General features: G+C 32.7%; 1 protein-coding gene across 11 annotated transcripts in view; it reads right to left on the bottom strand.

Annotated features, from left to right (window-relative positions):
• ARB2A (ARB2 cotranscriptional regulator A) overlaps positions 1-16,799 on the bottom strand; it is a 229,572-nt gene that overhangs the window by 91,307 nt on the left and 121,466 nt on the right. For all 11 annotated transcript variants that reach the window (XR_014491445.1, XR_014491446.1, XM_083354575.1 and 8 more), the window contains one exon: positions 9,703-9,822. Coding sequence is in view for 9 of the 11 variants with exons in the window: in XM_083354575.1 (XP_083210701.1) it covers positions 9,703-9,822 (120 nt within the window). In the remaining 2 variants the exon portion in view is untranslated. The remainder of the gene's footprint in view (positions 1-9,702; positions 9,823-16,799) is intronic.

The following is a 16,799-nucleotide window of genomic DNA, read 5'->3' as shown; positions in this document are numbered from 1 at the left end:
AAAAAAACATGTTTCAATTTAATTAATTCATGACATTGATTAAATACTGAATAACTGTATTAGATAAGGAGAAATAAAAATTAATCTATTGTGTCAATTACTTATTAATGTTTGGCATATAATAATCACTAAATAGTTGATCAATACTTCTAATATGTCAATTATTTTTCTTTTTATGGGCACCTGAAATTACTTATAGCTTCTACTGCAAAATATTCTTGCATGTTCATTTACCAGTGCAGGAGAACTGTCAGCAGTTACTACAAATAAGAAACGCAGATGCAGTTTTCAAATACAACTCACAGGTCAATGTATTCTCCTATTTTAATAATGGCTTTTCCTATTACATTCATTATTCATATAGAAAAGAGGATAGGCACTTTTTAGGTATTATATTGCTTTCTTGAGGAATATGAGCATTGTGACTTTCAGAGGCCATTTTCTAAAGATCCTAACAGGCAAATGACATCTTGGGAAATGTTATGCTCATGGTGTATTTGCATAATAATGAAGGTATCGTACATATAGGGCCAGAACTGCACTTACCCAAATTTTTATTCAAATTATGAGAATTCTTTCTATTCTTGAAACAGAGCACCCTCTAAAATAAAATACATTACTTGTTTCAAAAAGATGAGTCAAAACTAGAATATGGATGACATATAAATTCCTTGATGTAGATTTATAGCATACTTTTCATGCCTATTGTGAGCATAAAATAGCCAACCATAAGGTATTTTTTAAATTGTGAATGAGATGCATACATTTCTTCAAATGTTTCAATGTATACATTTGAAAAGTCTTCTGTTTTGTTTGAATGAAGAATTTTAGGTGATATAACATGAACACCATTTTTAATCATAATATAAAAAAATCAAAGCAATCTCAAACATCATGCATCATAAAACAGAGGGGAAAAAGACATGGTTTTACTTCACATTTCAATTCAATGGTTTTCAAAAATTCTAGTTTCTGTCATGTACAAATATTATCTATTGAATAAAAACAAAAGCCACTGTGATTAATTACATTGTTTGTTCTGTTTTTACATACTTTTAAGTGATACTAAAACATTTAAATCCACTGTAAAACATTTTTTAGGAAGAGAATCTGCAGGCAAACATGGAACCTGGTCTTCAATAATTTTAAGATTAAAAAATGTGAAGATAATTTTATAATCAGGAAGGAACTGTATGGTGTCATGGTTGCTATATTTGGTGTAGTAATTTATAATATAACAATTTCAAGACACGTCAGTTTCTTGTTTTTTCAGTATTAGGAACTGCTATGCCAAAATGAATAAAACTCCATTGATGATTCTTTTGAACAAATACTACTTTTATGTATCATTGCTTAAATATTGTTATACAAAACACTCACAGTATACTAATTCATGGAATTGCTTTAATATATTTACCTGCTATAGTGGGATTACTCTAGAGTAAATATTTAAATATGAATGCAAGAAAATTTATGTCAATTCTGGGGTAAGATTTTAGTATCAATTTTAAATATAGAAAAATAATGTTTAAAACATTTTCTTATTCTTTCAAGTATATAGTTAATGTTCTGATTTTATTTTATAATCATATATTACTGATATCAATAGAATTGTACACATCAGCATTATATACCGAAGCCAATTTAAAGTAATAATATTTTAAATTAAAGACTAATGTTACCAAGGGATTTAAAAGCTTAGGTCATACCCCAACATAAAAAGATATATGTATAGGTTCCTAAATGTTTAAAAAGGATGCAGGCTTTTTTTCCCTAGAAGGCAAATACATTACTTCAAAATAAAATAGAAATGAGAAAATGGTATATGTCCTGACAACTATTTTTTCCCCCAAACTAAATAAGAATACAGTACACTAAACTGAAGAAAGCTATCTAAAGGAGAAGAGAGATAGATCTTCTATAAACAGGGAAAAATAAACTTGTACTCTAAAAGAATGTTGGAATAAAATTGAGACATCTGCAGTAAAGTTTTACCTTCTCCCTAGAATATTTGAGATGAACTCAGTATAACACTCTCTTCCAAGAAAAGGCAAAGTGATCAATGCAAGAACACATCAGGCTCTCTTGGACAGGCCAATCAATGCAAGAAAGAACCTTGCCCAGGGCCTTATGCAAATAGAAGCACGTCCTACACCTAGGGAGGGAACATGCGCACTAGATCAATGGAATCTGAAAAACCTTACAGCTATACCAGCCTTAGACAGTAAATATATAATGATGAATCCTTCACATTTTAGCTGAACTTTTAAACTAGCTACTTTCCCCAGCCAGGTGAAAATGAGTACAGAGATCTATAACTGGCAAGTTCAATTCAAACTTTAAAAAATAAAGATGAAGTTTCATTACTCTTAGCCTCAGCAAGGCTGAGATTATTTTTTAAATAAAAATGATTAGGATTTAAATTGTCTGATTTTTTTTACATACTCTCTACATTTAAAATAAATTAAACCTTTAATTCTGTTGTTGGAAATGTACATCCCTTACACTCTGGACAGTAACTATAACCTCAATTACATAGGATTTTTTTTCACTAAGATCTTACACACAAGAGATTACATTGTTTATTTCTTGAATGTTTAAATACAACATGATTTATTAAACATGTTTGTAAATTGGTTTCTATTTCCAGTTGTAAAGTATATGCATTTCTGCAGAAATATAAATTCAAATGTAGAATTCATTGAGAAGAATAGTGTTAGTCTTTTCAAACAGTCTTTTGAAGACGTCTGAACAGCGACTTTCAAATTATAATTTGGGGTAAAAACTAAGAGAAATATTTTAACACAGAATCAACATTTATAAATTTCATCAAATGGCACTGAATTATGGTAATAGAACTGCTATTATACGGCATGGTGTTAAATTACATAACATCATAACACGAGCATATTCAAGCGAAGAAGGCAGCAACTAGCCTAACATTGTGGTCCAAAAGATCATCCAAATGGTGGAGATAATGAAAAACCAATTTTTAGAATCTGCATTGGATTCAAACATTGGAAGTCTGTCCAATGTCTGTCAGGTTTCTCCTCATCCCATCGTCTTCATCATTGCTCACCTCATAGAAAATCACTGTTCTATCAGGAGCTGTAACTATGGGGTGCTCCCTGGCTGGTTATGTTTGAAAGTATTCTGCAACTGACACAATAAGCTGAAAACAAATGTCCAGCCGCTGTTTCCAAACACTGTTCAGGAAAGGACCAGTTAATGCAAATTAGCACTTCTATCAGTGATCCTGGTTTGTGCTATGCCATGTCTGGTGCACCTACATGCGTGCCATCACAAGTTACTATGAATGGTTAGTATGCTTGCTCATCTGCATAATATTTTACTGCATCCACCTAATTTCTTCTTCCAGTTAAGAATGGCTAAAAAACAGCAGAAAGTCCTTTTACGTTATGTTGATATTTGCAACAATATACAGAGACTATTGTTGGTTAGTTAGAATCATGATTTGTTTTATACCTATTTTTAAGTAAATTCTGCAAGTCTAAATAAGGAACACATAGACTTAGTTATTGTGATTTGTTTTATGTTCTTATTGCTAAAAGGATCCAAGCAAATGACCATACTGAATGCCAGTTTTTGAAGAGAAGTGAAACCTGCATATAAACTCTGTTTCCTCTTTTTTTTGTATGTATTATTGTATAATATTAAGCAGTTGGCATTCCATTTTGTTTAATTTTAACCAAATGCAACCTTCTTTTGCCAAAGTTATTTTAATTTCTACCATGTCTGTGACATAATCATTTCAGAAGAAAATTAAAGAAGCACAAATCATAACAATATTTTTGTTTGATATGTTTCTCTGGCAGCTTATATAGCATTTTTACCAAGCCAGCATTTCGGATCTTTCAAAATGTATTTATATGTTAAACAATAGAAAACAAGTAGCATTTGCACTGAGTTTAGCATGCTTTTTTAATTATTTCAGTTAAAAACTGAATATATTTTATGAGCCAGTTTGGTGTAATGATTAAGGCATCAGATTAGAAGCTGATGATTAGTATTAGTCCTACTGACACAAAGCCAGCTGGGTGACCTTGGGCCGGTCATTCTCTCTCAACCTTAGGAAGGCAGCCATGGCAAACCACTTCTGAAATCTTGCCAAGAAAACTTCAGGGACTTGTCTAGACAGTCACCAGGAACCAACAATGACTGGAAGGCATAAAAAAAAACTAATATATTTTATATTTGGGCCAGTATGGAACACTTATTGTAGTGATTTCTTAAAATAATATATTCTTTTTCATAAAAAGTTAATTACCTATGTTCTCTAGTAAGTATCTGGACTATATGTACATGCATAATTTCTGTACAATCAGTGACAATTCTAGATTGCCTCTGATATTCTCATTACCTTTGCAGCCTTAATTACATTTCACTTCATTGTGCTTACCTGTTATCCTGTCAATGGCAGGTAGTCCTTGCTTAACTGCTCTCTTTAGCAACCTTTTAAAGTTATAACAAAGCTGAAAAGGGTAATTTTATGACCAGTCCTCACATATATGACAATCACAGCATTCCCACATCAGGTGATTGAAATTTGGGCACCTTGCAACTGGCAGGCATTTATGACAATTGTTACACCTGATGGACACACAATTGCCATTTGTACACTTCAAAGCTGGCTTCTGACAAACAAAATCAACAGAGAAGCCAGATGTAAAGTCACAGATTGTGGTCACAGTGTTTAATTACTGCAGTGGAACTGATGTCAATAAGTCCAGTACAGTATCATGATGTTTCACTTAACAACTTAGCAATGGAGCTGCTAGTCACAATTCTGATAATTAAGTATGGACTTCCTGCACCTCTCAAAAAAGAAGTGATAGCAGATTTATCATTGGAATCTAATAAGAAAGAACAATATATTCAATGTGTGATATATGAAACTGCTGCATCCTGGCCTCATTTGGTTACAGTACTAGGTCATGTTTTACTATACAGGAATGAGCCCATCTGGTTGTAAGGAAATCAGAAGCATTTCTTCCCTGTTTTGAATTAACTATGACTTGTCTTTATAATGCAAACTGGGTGAAATTATGATTAACTTTAATTATGATTTGTCCAAATGGGCCAATGTAAAACTACAGTTTACAGTAATTCACTCATATTGCTGGATAAAAGATGAGAAAGACTATTTAGCCTAAATATTATTCATGATTTATTTTTGCATGCTGATTTTTGGTTTAGCAATGACATATAGAAGATTATCATTAGTCTTGTTCAGAGGTTAACAGACTGTACCCAGGCCCAATCCTCTTTTTGGATGGCAGTTCCATCATTGCTTGCTTATTTGCAAGTATAGGTGATAATCTAAGCTGTATTGGGTCAGGGCTGAAGTGTGATGTTTCAAAATTAAGAAGCTCTCTCTCACACACATTTGAACAGGATTTTTGGGGTATTACCATCTCTTATAATATTATTTTAATAATTAATAATATTAACCTTAAGTACACACAAAGTTGAAATTCAAGTCCAAGAGTAATGCAGAGTATATTTGTAAAATTTTTCTAATGAGAATTAGAGATTAGTCTGCTTTCAATACTGGAGAGCAGATTATAAAAAAGTGAATAAGTGGTAAGCAAGAAATACCTGTAATAGTGATATTTAAATATTTGTTATGCTTTGTTGTCATACAGGGTAGAAACTGAACCAACAGGATAAAACTAAGGAGGTAGATATAGTCTATACCAGACCCCCCCAACCTTTTGGGCACCAGGGACTAGTTCCACGGAGAAAGGTTTTTTCTGTGGGTTGGAGGGGGCGTGGTTTTGCATGCTGCCTGCATACTGTGAATAAGGCTTTGCTTGTTTTCATGAAACGGTTGCTGTCCATGGACTGGGGTTGAGGACCTCTGGTCCACACATTAACAGCCTCTCTGTATGATATGTCGGCCAGTGAAATAGATTGTGACATAAAATGGTAAGTTTTCCTTCATTGGAGTCTGAATGTTTAGTGGATCCTGCCGTGAGCAGAGGTTGGCCTAGATCAGGGGTGTCAAATTGCTTTCATCATACCGAAGCGGCACCCATCCCATTGTCGGCAATGGAAAAAGAGTCGTGATACATTGCGATACGTCACATGATGTAGCGAGTTCAACAACCGTGGCCTAGATGATGTCTTAAGGTTTCCATCCACAGACCCATAATACTGAACCACACATTCAGCCACTGTGAAGAGTCAATTGTTGCATGAGGCTTATCCTCTTACTTCAGTAAGCCCCCAAATATACAATTCTGAGGATTTTGAAGCACATTTTTTACCACTTAAGAGTTAAGGAATACTTTCAAGAAAAGACACAAGGCAGATATACAGCCATTTTCAGTCCTGAGATAACGCACAACTATAGATTTCAAAAGCATAAAAAACTAAATGTTGTGTGGACACTTCCAGACAGATATTAACAATAAATTGCATTTCTACATTGAATTCTTTCACCAAATTCAAACCACATTCATCAATAAATACTCCCCTTATGTAACAATATCAGCAAGGCAGAAGGAGATGATATACAAGAATGCTTATGACATTATAATTAGAGAAGTTGTCATTAGGAATAAGATACATTATGCTGAGAGGCCACTTTCTAACACCATATTTGATCAAATTCAATCCTCAGATCTCAGTACAATATACAAAGAAACTACACAGAATGATAAAATAATTTCTTAAGAATTTCCTTCATACAAAACTATCTAATGGAAACATTCTACAGCAACAATCTGATATCTTCTATCTACATCCTAAAATATGCAAAACAGGAAACCAAGGCCATCCCCATTGTTTAAAGGATGAGAATCATCAGAGCTAGATAGCACATCTCAAGGACTCTATTCAGACCTTATGTTACCAACACTTCCAGCTACATAAGAGACATCAGTTTACTTCCTACATACCCCCTTATTGTAGAAAAACATTAAGAATCAGATTGTTTTTCTCTTCCTTGGGAGATATATGAAGAACCTTCTTGCTGAACCTCAGTTGTCCTCCTGACACTGTCTCAGGTTCCAGGTTATCCATACAAATACCTGATTTCTCTTTCCTCCTCCTATGTATTCCTGCTTTTTTTAAACTTAGGCCTTTTTTTCTTTAGTATTATTATTTGATAAGGAGCATTGGAATATTTGTGATATGCAAGAATCATATTTTTAAAAACATGGGTTTTATTTAGAGAAAGAAGTTCATTTCCTATTAATTCTCTTTAGCTGATTTTTTTTAAAAAGAAATAGTCACTCTAGTTTCATTGTTAAGAATATGTTTTATTGAGCAAGCATCTATAGTTTTTTTTAAGTAAGAGGGGGGAAAACCCAGATATTGCTGGCTGCTTAATATTTGTCAATCCCTATTAAGTGTATTGATTATAGTTTTTTTTAAGTAAGAGGGGGGAAAAACCCAGATATTGCTGGCTGCTTAATATTTGTCAATCCCTATTAAGTGTATTGATTCTCTTTTATAGCATATTTAGACTTTAAACCGACTCTTCTTTCAAATTTATTCTTTAGATCTAGTTTTGTATTGTGATAGATTCGTGATGTGCCAGAATTGTATATTAAATTCTTCTTCCCATGCACATGCCTCCTGCAGAGACAGCAGACTACAGAAGATGACCCTTACTGAGACCGTCTTGTCTATCTGACAAAGCTCCTTTTTAACTTCTTACTTATTGCTTATTTTCTGCAATGGGGAAATTTTTTTTAGCTCTGCTTGTGATAATTTCACAGGCCCTGAGTACCCTGACCTTAGAAGCCCCAAGGTCAGAAGTCAAATTGTGTTCTAAAACATCTGTAAGCGTTATATTAAAGAAGAACAAAAGTGAAGAGATATCCACCAGCATGACAAGAGAAACAAGCAAAATGGGAATGACACATTGATCATTTGTTAGCCATGCCATCTCAAGCCAAGAGCTACAAATGGCTAGAGGGATGGTAATGGGAGAAGCAATACAAATTCAAAACATTTCTTATGCTTGAACCCATAAATAATCATATCCAGTATTTTATATATCTTCCTTACAGATTTTTTATATTACTTTAAAAAGGTTAAACTAAAATTAAAGATTACAACAAAAATTTGAAAATCATATGGGTTATCTAAAATGCTATTCAAAATTTAAATAAAAGGGATTGCATTTCAGTTGCTTACTGATTAGACATCATTTCCTGGTTATTAAAATGTAAACATAAAAACAGCTAGTCATGTCAGCCAAATCTTTATGTCACTAATCCAATGATTAATATTTTTCTATCCACAATTCATAATATGAACAGCATGTAACATTTTGAAAAGGATAATTTTGTCAAACACTGGAAGCCAAGGCAAACTTAGTCCTTCAGTTTTTATTGTTGGCTTTCAAAGTATTTATATACACTTTTATATGTTTTAGTATATTAAATGATTTGCACAAAAAACTATAGTTATTGGATGATGCAGGTATTGGATAACTGAAATTGTAAAATAAAACTTTTACTATGTATTGCCTAGTAGTTCCAGCCAGTTTAGTAAATTCCAGCAAACAAGTACAGCAAAATCTTTTATGTTCTCTCATTTCATCTCATCTCATTTACTATGTAATCAAAGAATAATTGAAAAAATGATTTAAATGGGTTAGCTCTCTCTATAAAAAACAACTGTATCTTGAATCAACATCAAAACAGAAATGAGTTTTAAAGCTGTATTGTAATTTCTATCTATATAAGTGATACAGTAATATTGGTAACTATGGCAGTAGTTTCTCTATATTAAAAGTGAGCTTAAGTTTAAACTTATTAAACTTATTAAAGCTGTTTAAACTAAACATCTCGATTATTTTAGAAAGCTTTGTTACTCCTAATGCTGTATTTCTTATGTTTTATATAAAAATAGTGTGTATATCGTGTACTTGTATAAGAATTTATTTCATTTTTTTTATATAGAAGCATAGAAAAATTCAAATTATACATGTGATCAATGAAGCATTACAAAAGTGAAAGAGAAAAGAGAACAGACATTTATATATTTTACATATAAGTTTTTATCTACTGAGCAGAGTGGATATGTTCTGGTTCTACTCAGGGAAACAGTTCCATCTTCTGGGACTCAGAAATTGCTTCTATTGTGGCACCTAGCCTGTCAAATATCCTCCCCTAGAGATTCAGTTGGCCTGATTTTGTTGGGTTTTCAGAAGTCTGTAAAAACCTTATTTTACTCACAAGCTTAACGGCCAGGTTCTTACTAGTCCCCGATAGTGATAAATATGTTGATTGAGGATTATGTGTGAGGAGCTTTGTCTTTGGTATTTTGCATTACACATGTGCTTATTAATTTTATTTGCATTTATGCTATTTTTGTTTTTATGTTTCATTTATTATATTTTATTTATTTTTATGTTAGTTTATTGTATTTTATTGTGAGCCACCCAGAGTTATTTGTTCAAGATGACGACTATATTTACTAAATAAATAAACAAGACAAATATTGTTTGAAATCAAGTCTATAACAGAATTTTAAGATTCACTTCTTCAGTTTATCCAATTGCTGACATTTTTCTACTTAGCAAAGGAACAAAAAATGAATATGCTCTCTACTTACAAAAGAATAAGATGCAAGCGTATATATCATAAAACAAAAAAGAAAAGCCTAATTATTGCAAATATATGTTCAAAGCAATATATGGAATCACAAAATGATATAACTTACCAATTCCACAAATGCCAATCCACCATAACTATGAGCAACAACAAATACATTTTCAGCTAACGACTGGGAGATAAAGTGGTCCCACACATAAATTGCATGTTCTTCAGGAGAGCCATTTTCCTAAAAAGAAAAGGTGAAAAATAATATTTTATTTGTTCGTACTTTTATTTTCTCAAATTTATATGGCTGCCCATCTCATATAAAGTGACTCTGGGTGGTATATAATAAAACCAGTAATTAAAATATTGCATAAAACCAGTTAAAAATAATGAACTTAAATAATGCAAGTTTACAAGAGGGAAAATATTATATATAAGACAGGTAGCATTAGGTAAGTAGCATGTAAAATTTAAAATTTAAACATCTGTGAAAATTAAATCGAGTAATCTCTCTTTTTTTTCAGTGAAGAACAACAAACCTGATTTAAAGCCCAGTTCAGCATACTCTGAGTATAATATATATTAAATTCAAATCCCTGTTTACAAGATACAAAAGCTTTTTAGGGATTTGCAACAGGTTAGGATTACCCTCATTTCTCTCTTAAAAAAACAAAACAAAACAAAAATACTAGATATTGATCCTGAATAGCTTTTTAAAGATCCTATCTTTAGGCCATTTTATTAATACAACATAACAGTAAACTGAAATTAAATTAAATTTCTGTTGGGATCAGTTGATGGGGTACTAATGCTGTTCTCCTTCTTGAATCTATATTTTAATTTTCTACTAGAAAAAATAGCTTCCTTGATAGAATACATTGGGGGCTCTGGGTAGACTAAAGAGGTGTCTTTGGTAGAGATGGATAGAAATAAATCAGTAGGAAATGTTGTTTTGTCCTGTGCTGAAATCTAAGATGGCTAGACACCCCATTAAAATTTAGTTCAGGAGCTAATGATTGCTCACATTTTTTATTCTTTTATCATATTGTTATAACAATGATATTGTAAAAAATGGTATACAGTAATGTTGTATGATATGATTAGAGACTAACATTCTATTGTTTAGGTAGCTTATAAAGCATTAAAATAGAGAAATGAGATTATCAATATTATCAATATTACCATTTAGGATAATATTACAAGCATAAAATGCAACATTACAAATACAAAATGATTTGCCCATTCTTGATGTACAGTAAAAAAAGACCACAATTCAAACTTTAAGGGTGACTATTCAGTGGCTATTCAGTTTTCTTCATGGATTTTGGTCTACAGTGACTCCATTTAAGAATATTCTGTTTAGACAGTGTATTATGTTAATAGATAGTACTCATTAGTTCTAAGAAAAATGGAAAAACCTATCTTTTTACTATGCTAAAGTCAACATTTTCACCAGGTAATTACATTTGTCCTTATTTTTATTCTATTATACTTTAAAGCAGTGCTTTTTAAAGTTTTTGCTCTCAGAAACCCTTCCCCCTTTTAAAAATTATGAAGAATCCCAAAAGAGTGTTTGATTGTATAGATTTATTTATCAGTATTTACCATATTAACAATTAAAATTGACACTTTTGTAGAATATTTTTATTGAATAACAAGTAAAAAACAATAATGAGAAGAGTGATGTTGCTTGCGAAATATGCAGATGACTTCAATATCTGGCAAATAATTTTGATTTTACAGACCTCATCTAGGAGATTCCCTAGATGGTTCCCAAGAGGACCATACTCTTAGGAAACACTATTCTCAGGGATCATATTCAGTTCTTATAGATATTACAATACAATTAAGCACTGCATAATCAAAAAGACTGAACACAAAAAATTAGAAAATCCCAGTGCTAAAGTATATATACAGAAAGAAAATTTTCTATCCACCAACGAAGCAAATATTTCATTCTCACAGCTCTTCACATATATAATAATAAGCTGAGAAATATACAATTAAATAAACCAAAATAGCCAATCAAAATGATAAGATGGAACTCTGTGGTGTTCGAAGTAGCTACTGACTATGTAGACAGGAGTAGCTATTGTAGCCACACAATGCTTTGAAGGTTGTGTCACCATTTCAATACACCCCCCCCAATATTCCTGAGGTGTCTCAATTTCAATCTTTTTTACCATTTTTCAGACTAGTTTTGTCCTTTGTAACAAAAACAAAAATGGGGAGGGGGGGCTTTCTTTGCACAACATAGATTTCTACTATTCTTCCCATCTTGGTTCACATACCTATGGTAAACCATGGGCTCTAAAAACTTTGCTGGGAATAGAGCCTGCTTCAGAGTAATTGTATGTAACACTCTTGGTTATTTTTGTGTGCCAGAAGTCAAGGGAATTATCAATTGTACAAGTAGGTAACTTCTGAAGAAATCATCTTGGTCTATTAATTTCTTGACTATATCGTTTCAGTGCCAGATGATGTAGTCTCCTTTGGTCACAAATGTTTACTTGATGATTTTGAGACAGTTATTACCCTTCAATTTATCACACAGGGATTTGTGGGGAAAAGTGGAGAAGGAGGTGCTATATATATATCAGCATAAACTCCTGGAGGAAAGCCAGGATATTGTATAAATTTAATACATTCCAAAGTAAAAAAATTGGCCCACCTACGTTCTTGAGGAGTTAGATATTTGGCAATTTGCCCAAAGTCCAATGGGAAAGGTTATTATCACAGATTTATGCAAATACAGTATTTTAATTTTAAATCAATTGGTTTTCTTTCTAGTCTGGCTTTATTTCAATTTTCAGATACCTGGAAGACATTTTCTGTATACAGAGGAACATTTGCATTCACATCCATAATAAAAAATGTAATGTCATTTGAAGCATTTCTTATACAGTTATCCATAAATATTAAACAATTAAGGGGATATCATATATCCTTATTTTACTTTGTGTTCAATGTTGGATAATTAACTAAGCATTCAGTTTATTCTCACATAAAGTTTACTTTCACATAAGTATTAAACACTATATTAAATGAGGTTAAAAACATCAGATCTATTAAATACCATCTTATGCACTTTGGCAAACTTGGTTTACAACACTAGTTACTTCAGGTAGAGGCAAAGAAACCATAAGATACATTCCCAAGCTTTAACGGAAAAATGAAGAAAATCAGATATATTTTAATGGAAACGTTGAGAAGCAAATTTCTAATTGCATCAAAATCCTTTGCAGTAAAGGAGTTGAAAAGACAAACTATGGAAAACTGAGTAGCAACATGTCTCACTGTCATCAAGACTTGGTGACAAAAATGACTAACTGCTGCCAATGTTAATTTTATGGTTAAAAATAAGTTAGCTACAATAGTGGATTTCTAAATAAATTGTTTAATAAACATAAACTCAACATAAACTGTTCCAACTCTCCCCTTAGGACGTCACTATAGGGCATTGCATGCCACAATGACTAGATACAAAGAAAAATTTTCCCCCTATGCCACCACTCTGCTGAACACCTAATTCCCACAGAACTGTCTTATGCTTAAGGATTTTTGCCCATGTAGTAGAACTGTATTACTATTATCGTTCTCATCTTTCCTAATATCTTTTCCTATTGGTATCTTATGATTATATCACTTTGTTTGTATGTACACTGGGAGTTTATGCATTGGAGACAAATTCCTTGTGTGTCCAATCACACTTGGACAATAAAGAATATTCTATTCTATTCTATTCTATTCTATTCTATTCTATTCTATTTCTATTCTATTCTATTCTATTCTTCCTTCACAATGATCTTACCAACTGCTTTAACATAAAATTCATGCACAATCTGACAAATTAAGCACTTTTCAAAAATGAAATATTTTATTAATAGAATTCAATGTACTATTTAACACAATGAAAAATTTAAAAGTCCTGTTCTTAATTTTGGTTTTTTAGTTCTTATATTAATAAAAAGGAAAAAAAATCATACGTCTTATTATATGTCAGTAATTATTAAAACATTTGTCATTCCACTGAGCTGGAAATTAAATGAAAGATTACTCTAAAGATAAAATAAATTTGCAGTAAGAAATATAAGAGATTTTTCATCCATGCCAAAAAAAAATTAAATTGAAAATTACAGTCTTCTTTGATTGGTTTCTTCTTTACATATAATATATAGAAACCACACAAACTGAAGACAGTGAATTTCCCCTTCTAATCACACAATTTCTTGCTAGTTCTACTTCTTTTTAATCCAGTCCATAGGCAGTGTAAGATGTTTAGAATTGTTTTGCCTCTATCTAATATGCAAGGATACTGATTAAAAGTATTTTTGTTTATCAATATTACAGCCAGAACCTACTGCAGCAGGTTATAGAAGGATGGTTATACATTGCAAGTAGTCCTTGAGTTACAATGGCAACTGGAACCAGAATTTCCTACGAAAAAGGGAAAAAGTGCAAGAAAAAGGAAAGAAATAAACTGACGTTACAAAACAAAATGACTTTCTCTTCAACAGGTATTAAGAAAGCCCTTGTCTGTTCTCCCTCTTAACTATTCCAAAAATCCTTTCAACCCCTAATTTAATTTTCATCTTTTCAATCAAACTCTTCCTATATTGCTTCTTCAAAGTCCAATTTTTGTTTACACAGACTGTCACTGGAAGACCATGCCTCGCACAATTCTGAGTTTTGCAAGTATACTGTAGAGACATCATGCCATTTACTTATCTTTTCCAAGCCCTTCATGCTGGTCTACCAAGTGCCAGTCAGTGGTGTATTTCTTGACTGCTCATTCCTTTACTGTTGATGGTTGATTCTAAAAGGCAGTACGTAGCTATTTAACATTATATCTTCATTATCACTCTCTCTCAGCCCAACAAACTTTACAGGATTGTAGTTGTGGGGAAAATAGGAGGAAGAAGGAATATTATTTATATTTGCCACCTTGAGCTATACATAAAAATAATAAAGGCAGGATAAAAATAAATATAAAGGTAAAGGTTCCCCCGCACATGCGTGCTAGTCGTTTCCAACTCTAGGGGCCGGTGCTCATCTCCATTTCAAAGCTGAAGAGCCAGCGCTTGTCCGAGGACGTCTCCGTGGTCATGTGGTCGGCATGACTAGACACCAAAGGTGCATGGAACGCTGTTACCTTCCCACCGTAGTGGTCCCTATTTTTCTACTTGCATTTTTACGTGCTTTCGAACTGCTAGGTTGGCAGAAGCTGGGACAAGTAACAGGCGCTCACTCTGTTATGCGGCACTCGGGATTTGACCCACCAAACTGCCGACCTTCTGAACGACAAGCTCAGCGTCCTAACCCACTGAGCCACCGCGTCCCCTAAAATAAATATATTTATTATCAATTCTAAGGCTGCTACTAGTACCTATCATACCATATTTTCCAGATCTGCTGACACAGCTTGGTTAGAACTTTTACTGATTCTTCTTGTGAGTTGCTTGCCATATTTCAGTAGATGTTCAATCAGTTTCTTCCATTGTAAGATCAGAGTGCTGATCTAAATTCATTTGAAAAGTGATACATTTTAAAAATAATTAAAATGATAGAAGTTCCATGCTTTGTTTTAAGTATAAAAACTCTTAACTCCATCATGTGTTAAGGAAAGGACCAGAATATAATGCATTCTGAAATGAAAAAGAAGTATTAGAATGAAAGCCGATCTGCTCATTCAAAGCACTACTTAATATTTTAATTAGGAAGCCCAGTTAGGTTCATAAACCTGTTCAAAAATGAGGAAGATGTAAAAATAGTTTGTAATGCAAGACGTAATATATGTTAGCCTTCAGGAAGCTTCATTACTTTGGGAACTAAGTAGAAAAAATACCTTGGGTCACAAAACGTCAAACGAACTTGTTTCAGAATATATATTGAAAATTTCAGGCTATTGTCCTGAGAAGTGGAAAAGGCAGTATTTATTCATGCACTAAAATTTTGTGACATTGATTAGGTTGACTTTTAAAATGAGAGAATTGTTCATTCATATTCTGAGAATAAGAATTGAGGAACAATAACTTTTCTATACCTGACGCACTGAGCTGTATGAGATTTCTTCGACAGCTGATTCCATTGCAGTATGGATGACTGTTTTTTTTAGAACAAAGTGAAATACACATTGAACTGAAGAATTATATTAAGGTTAAAACAGATTCTATTAAGAAAAAAATCAGTTGGACCTCAGATGAATAAACTAAAATTCTCTGTGTAACAATTAAGTATTCTAGAGATGTTATTAGTAAGCCTGTTTGTAATGTAACAAATTAAGCAGTTAACTTACTCTGGTTTTTTTTAAACAAATACAGTATCTTTGACAGTAAGCTATGACTGCCAAAGCCATCAGTGTCCATAGATAAGCAGTTTGCATATAGTATATACTCTCTTTTCTGGAGCTTTCAAAATGCAGGTCAAAATCATGAATGGAATATTGCCATCATTAATTCTTAAATACCAAGCCGAAGGCAAGCAGAAACTAACGCCTTATCAACTACACCAGATACTAATACCTAGACATTGCAAGGTCTGCAGTTATGATGGACTACCTGAGCTGATAACACATGGAATTATCTAAATAACATTTGCATATTTGTGTAATTATTTCCTAAGGTTAATTAGCTCCAGCAAAGCAGTTTGCCCTTTGAGACTGCTTACCGTGACAGGTTCACATATTTCCTGTTTTGATGCCAAATTATACAGAGGGGTATTTTTGTTTTGTTTTTTGCTCAACTAACCTGTTGCTAGCAAGTTACAACCCTGCACTGTTTGAAAGTTAGACTTTCATACTATAAAACTGAACGGGTATTCCATACTTAGAACATGTGCTCTACAGAGTGCTCAATCTCATTTCAGAGAGAGAGAGAGAGACAGACACAGACACAGAGAGAGAGAGACAGACAGAGACAGAGGGAGGAGGGGGGGTACACATTAAATAAAACTTGGTGGGATGAAACCCACAAATGGAACATGCAGCTAGAGGGATTTAAATTATTTAAAAGAAACAGACCTAATAAAAGAGGAGGTAGAGTTGTTTTCTATATAAGAAATAATAATAATAATAATAATAATAATAATAATAATAATAATAATAATAATAATAATAATAATAATAATAGTTGGAAGGGACTTTGGATGTCATCTAGTCCAACCCCCTGCTCAGGCAGGAAACCCTATACCATTTGAGACAAATGGTTGTCCAGTCTCTTC

Source organism: Vipera ursinii (assembly GCF_947247035.1).
Source record: "Vipera ursinii genome assembly, chromosome: 2".
Taxonomy (NCBI): domain Eukaryota; kingdom Metazoa; phylum Chordata; class Lepidosauria; order Squamata; family Viperidae; genus Vipera; species Vipera ursinii.
The sequence above is the reverse complement of the archived record's forward strand: the minus strand, read 5'-3'. Positions and strand labels throughout refer to the sequence as shown.